The sequence below is a fragment of the Dipteris shenzhenensis genome, chromosome 20 (assembly GCF_047967505.1).
Source record: "Dipteris shenzhenensis isolate YYH24624 ecotype China chromosome 20, Dip_SZ_1.0, whole genome shotgun sequence".
In the NCBI taxonomy this organism is placed as follows: domain Eukaryota; kingdom Viridiplantae; phylum Streptophyta; class Polypodiopsida; order Gleicheniales; family Dipteridaceae; genus Dipteris; species Dipteris shenzhenensis.
In genome coordinates this window covers 4130694-4136693 of record NC_141615.1, presented here as the reverse complement: position 1 = coordinate 4136693, position 6000 = coordinate 4130694, and the positions used below count along the sequence as shown (strand labels likewise).

Sequence of the window (6000 nt, the reverse complement as noted above, 5' to 3'; positions counted from 1 at the left end):
AACAATTGATCGTGGTTAACATTACATCTAACTTAAAAAAAATAAAATGCCTTGTGTCGATATTTAGGAACAAGCTAAATCTTCTTCACAAGCCTCTACACAGAAATGTCGTACTTTAGACAAGTTACTCACTCAACAATATCAAAGACACTTCAAATTAGTCTTTGCTATTCTACTCTCCAACCACAACACTTTTGGGGATGAGAACATTGTAAAGACAACCAAAATACACTTCAAATCATTCTTTGCTATTCTACCTCTCCGACCACAACAGTTTTGCTGCTGAGAACATTGTAAATTCAAAAGATATTTGTATAGATTTTCTTCGAAAATAACCAAAAAGGGCAGTGCTGACGACGTGCTCGAAAGCACTTCCGAACTCAGTTGCAACGATTGTGGAGGGTGGGTTAACCAGAGTCAGTCGGCTTAATAGCGGGTGTTCAGCGAGGGGATAGCTATTTGAAGCTTCCTCTTATGGCCTCCCACATTCTCACGTTCGAGACTAGTTGGAGGTGTCAGTCTCAAGCTTGCGTGAGCGGGGATCTCTTTTCGATCCAGATTTGCTACAGAAGAGATTGCTTGAATCCGGTCCGAGTACTTGTTCAACAACCGCCAAGCTCATACAATGTCCGCGTCCTCTGTACAAATTCGGAATCAGATGGCAGGTTTTCCTCCCACCTTTCTACCGTTGATATGTTATTGTTTATTCCTTGGAGTTGTGTCAACATTTATATCTAAACTTTGTGACAGAACAAAGAAGCACAGGTCTACCAGAGCTCCTAAAAGCGATGCGGAATTTCGCAGAGAACTTCAGCTCTTCCTCTCATCTGCAGGGCTTCCCCTTGACCAGGTTCCTTCAACAAAGGAGCTTTCCAATCGTGGCAGGTGTGCGCAAAGACCTCCGCCTGCCTGTCCACTCCGTAAGTTAAAAGCTTTGAGGGACTACCTCTCTCTTTCGTGTTTGCATGTTCACTCGACACGTATTCTTTACAACTTTGTATGAAATTTTAGATATTAACGAACCGTGCTTACCACTGAAGCTGCACGAGTTGCATCTTGCTTTTCGCTGTTGTTCATGTGGCAAACTGGAACGCTGAGAGTTTTTTTAATCAGGGAGGATCTTGCCAATATTGTCAGAAGACGGGGATATAAAGCTGTTGCCCGACTTCTGGCCAACCGAGAAATGGGAACAATTGTCCAAGGGAAAGGCAATGCAGTGTCCAGTGTTGAAGGAGCGGCAACTACTAAGGACTTAAATTTGGCCTCTCATGCTTTTTCCTCGTGTGCAATGAAACTTGCCAATGGATCAGCAAGATCAGAGAGACTTAGCAGCTCTGAGGGTAGTGATGGCATGGAGTCCAGATCTCTCCTCAAGCAACCAGAAAAGGTCGATATCTTATTCAGAGAAAATGAGGACCTTAACACCTTGGCCGGGAATAGAAAGCCTGACACATGTTCTCTGGATGGTTCTCATACTGATGGTGGAAGTTTAACTGCAAATCAGACAGAAGAAGCGTTGCTGCAAAAGAGGGCTGCAAAGTTTGTGAAGACAGGCCAACTTGACTATTTGCAAGGTACGTTGGGGTCTTTGTGGTTTAGAAGAGGTGTCTTTGTCCTTTATCCTTGGTCACGAATGCGAGTGATATGTTTTTTATGATAATGTCAAGACTTTTCATAGCAGCAGCTATATGATTATAATTGTGATTTAGGTTCTGATGAGGAGGAGGCAGAAGAGGACGACGAAAATGAATTGGATGATTACTACAAAGACTCAAGTGAAGAAGAGGAAGATGAACAAATATGGGATGGGAAAAAATCAGCAGAAGATGTAGCTGTTGAGAAAGCAACAAAACTCGGAGCAAAGCTTCTGCCTTTTATCAAGTACTGTGGCTTCATGAGTGTGTTCAAGTCTATTTTTATGAGCAAATTTTCTTATTCTTGGCCTTGCAAAGAGGGATATATGTCATGGGCATCTACAGCCCATGGCATCACTGCCTTGCTGGCAGCAGCTCGCCGGCTGAATTGTCATTTCTTAGGAATTTTTACGGTATGATGGCAAAACTGAACCTTTAGCTCAACCAATTTGAGAGTTACTTCTTAGTAGTGCCCACGAAGACTACTAGCAGTGCATCCTTGTATTGATGCATCTTACAGGCAAGGCGGTATGATGGCAAAACTGAACCTTTAGCTGAACCAATTTGAGAGTTACTTCTTAGTAGTGCCCACGAAGACGACTCATCTTACAGGCAAGGCTGTCACTTGGTGGTTGAAGTGGCAAAGGGATCATTATGGCGCAGATTGCGAGACACCTCATTATTCGTGGATGGCATTGCCCAATGATATCGTGACACATTTCCTATCTCCTCGTATTTGGATCGTTTGCAGAGTTAATACTTTCAACTGCCCTGTCTCACCGAATCTGTAAACCATTATGCTACCATTGCCTTAAATGTCACATTGTGTTTTGTGCATGCATGATACACAGGATTCCGTGCCACCACAATAGCACTATGATTGCCAGCAAGTTGGGAGTAGATGGCTGGATACCACCATTAAAGATCTGCCATCAATCTCCTAAGCCACACACATTCAACTGTAGTTGTGAAGGTTGCTCTGTACTTAGCTTCACAAGATGATTTTGCCACAGTGGATTGTTTCTTGCTCAACCAAGAAATGCATGGACTGCACATAAAGAAACAGTTTTTATGCTAGAAGGTCTGGTATAGCCCAATTTGAATCACTGAAACCATGTAAGCCAGAGTCAACCCCCCTGTCATAGAACCAATGGAGAGACTAAGTACCCTGCAAATATCTGAAAATGCACTTTATGGCCTACCAAATTCTGTGCATATGCCTGCCCAACTGGAATACATTGAGTTAAATATCTAGGCAGGTGCAGAGATGAATAAGGCATGTAACAGCTTGACTATGTACAATAGCATCAAAAGGTTTACCTGCATCATGCATGTACAGCTTCAACCTTGGCTCCATGGGAGTTGAAATAGGCTCGTGTAATGAAGGGGGAAAATGGGCTAATTTAGAGGCCCTTTAGGGGGATTTTAGGTGGGACATGTGGAGGGACTATATAAGTCTCCATCCACCACTCATTGTAGCACCTTTTGATGTGACATCTAATCCTATTATGCCCACCTCCTTCCTCCTACGTGCTCTGCCTACATGCTCTCTCCCAATCTCTCTCTCTCTCTCTCTCTCTCTCTCTCTCCTCCTCCTTCTCCCCTCTCCTCTTCCCCCTGTCTTGCCATCTATGGCCTTCACCAATTCAGCCCTTATCCCCTTAATTGCATTGGTATCAGAGCACCTTCCTAGGACCTTGAGCCTTGCTTCTCATTCCAAGGTGAATCTCTGGAGCTGCTAGCAGTACTATGACGACAACAACACTGTATAGCTACAGCAAGACCAAAGGAACACCATCCTACAGCAGTTGAAGAAGCTAGACATCACCCTTTCCGTTTTAACAGCATATGGAATGCCTCGATGTGATGCAGAGCTTCTAGCAGGCTCTTGTAATAAATCGCCACAAGTACGCCTCAGTGTGAAGCAAATCGAGCTGCTTGTGGAACGTAGTATCTAAGGGGTTCAGAGTTAGTGATGTGAGGTTCACCAGCAAAAATCTCTGTTTCACTGAGCCTCAGCCACATCGCTCTCCCAAATCGATGAAGGCACCCAATTCCGCCTCTTCTGGTCAAGGTCTTATGTCTGCAGCCGTTTGCCTTATGGACTGAAGACCCTTTGCCTTCTGTCCACCGCTGCTGTCTGTGAGCCACGTGAGCCCATATGTGATTGTGAGGCGCGTTCGTGCCACCGCTGCTGCTCATCCACGCCATGCCCGCCAGCCATCGCGGGTCACGTGCTCATCGCCTTTCATTCTCTCCACCACGTATCTGCCCTTGCAACGTCCTTGCCGCCGCCCGTCGCCGCCCGTGGCCAGGCCTTGCAGTAACAAGGGCTAGTTTAGTTAGTGGGTAGTTAGTTTTGGCTAGATTAGGTTTAGTGAACTTGGGTCAAGTTAGTTAGGTTAGGTTAAGTCAAGCTAACTAGGGCTAGGTTACTTGTTAGGTTGGGCTAGGTTCAACTAAACTTTTGTCTTAAGTGCCTTAGCTATCCTAGGTTAGGAATCCTAAATGTCCTAGGTGACTTAGGGGACCCCTCCACCCCCCAAAGAAGAAAAAAAAAGAGGCAAAAACTTAAAAATTTCCAGCCTCTTTTAGGTGCTTTCCACAAGCCTATTTTGGCTCATTTGGGCCCTGTTTCGAAGCTTCTTCGATGACCTTTCTCCAGAGCCTCTCCATCGATATTTTCGTGTTTCTACACACTATCTCAGGTGTTCATTACAGCAAGGAATTGCTATCTATTTCTCTTTGCCTACATTCGAGCTCCTCTCTCTAGGGCCGGTCACCATGCCATCGAAGCGTGTTCCTCGTGATATATTACATGACAGTGATGAGGCTGCTCAGTATGAGCAAGTTCCTTGCATCCACTGGTGGTATAGAGGCTCCTTCCACTTAGCCTCTCTCTCCTGCATCCTAGGAAGCGCAAGCAGCGTAGACACAATTTTTGGATGCCCTTTCCTCTATGCTCCAAGATGCTTTCCATATAGATAATAGGACAAGAGTTCAGCCAGCAACCACAGCCATGGCTATGCAAGATACCGCTCTTGCCCAGATGGGACAACAGATTCGTCTGCATATCACATCTGCCATTGCTATGTAGGATAAGGGTAAGCAGCCCGCACCCCAGCATGGGGATCAGTCAGATAGCCATGATAAGTTGTCGGGCCCACGCAGAGGGTTGATGGCTGATGCACGCCGTGCCTATGAGCATGTACCCTAGCACGGGATTACATTGATTTGGGTGATGCTTTTTCTGTGCCGCAGAGCACTTCCTTGACAGATACCAAGCCACCTTTTGGCTCACAGTTTCTTGCTTCTACGCAGGCTGGGCCGACGTTTGGGTATGCATGCATTCAGTGTTGCACCCGTGAGCGTGCTTGGATCTGGTTTTGGGTTATAGGGCAGCTGGGAAAGAGGTCAGTCCTCTTCTCAGGCTCATATGCTGACACGACCCTGCAGGATCTGACCCTATCACTGACCTAGAAACTCGTCCTCAATCCAATCAGAATCATAGCGCAGGTGCCTCAATCCTCCCGACCACCCCCGAGCACGTGGGCTACAGCTTGACTCATCCATAGGCCCGTATCTAACTCAGCCGTCCCGTACCACTTGAGCCCGTCCAGAAGACCTTTGATACACCACCTATGATCCGCCATGTAGATGGCCAGAGTCTCGGCTTGGGTCCAAGCCCCATCCATCAGTTGAGGAGCGCTCAACTGAACTGCACAATAGCACTGGCCCTCCCTCTATATAGAAGGAAACCCGCTATAGATAACACAATGCTATGAATAGCTCCATTCATATAAAGCGAGCACTATATATGAATCAATCTCTATATATAGCAATCTCGGCTAAATATAGCCATCCAGCCCCATGCTATCCCGTAACCTACGTTCACCTGCTATCCAACCGTAGGTACACCATGCACATGACATACTCCCCTTCCTCTAAGAACTCACTCATGAGCTCACTAGAAAACCCGAAAACTCTCTGTGAAGAGGAGTCAATGCCAATAACTATACTCTGACTATCAGTTTGAGTGTGCTATACTTTCCATGAGATTCAAATCAAAGATAATCTAAGGCCAAAGCCACAATCCTTGATAACCAACTCAAGGAAAGTAAATCTCTCAATCTAAACAAGGTTACGTATCGTCGAGTATTTTCCTCGAGAAATCAAGTAACGCCTGAATCCACATAGTTAGTTCCGTTGACATATCCCGTACACAAGCATGGTAAAATTTGTACCTCAAGGTAAATGATTCTATCAACCTTATACTTGAACTCAAAATCTTAGGTTGAGATCAAGGAATCATTGTTCGATCTATTGAGTATACTTGATTCTATCTATTGAGTATACTTGAACTCAA

At 45.4% G+C, this 6000-nt stretch overlaps 1 protein-coding gene across 11 annotated transcripts in view; it reads left to right on the top strand.

Annotated features, from left to right (window-relative positions):
• Nucleotides 1-275: 275 nt before the first annotated feature.
• LOC147889147 (uncharacterized) overlaps nt 276-6000 on the top strand; it is a 63004-nt gene continuing 57279 nt past the window's right edge. For 7 of the 11 annotated variants that reach the window (XR_015542867.1, XR_015542866.1, XM_087391338.1 and 4 more), the window contains exons 1-4: nt 276-665; nt 751-885; nt 1114-1574; nt 1710-1881. Coding sequence is in view for 9 of the 11 variants with exons in the window: in XM_087391338.1 (XP_087247464.1) it covers nt 475-665; nt 751-885; nt 1114-1574; nt 1710-1881 (959 nt within the window). In the remaining 2 variants the exon portion in view is untranslated. Of the gene's footprint in view, nt 666-750; nt 921-1113; nt 1575-1709; nt 1882-6000 lie in introns of those variants that run through there. The other 4 variants (XM_087391341.1, XM_087391340.1, XM_087391345.1 and 1 more) reach the window with 4 other exon arrangements.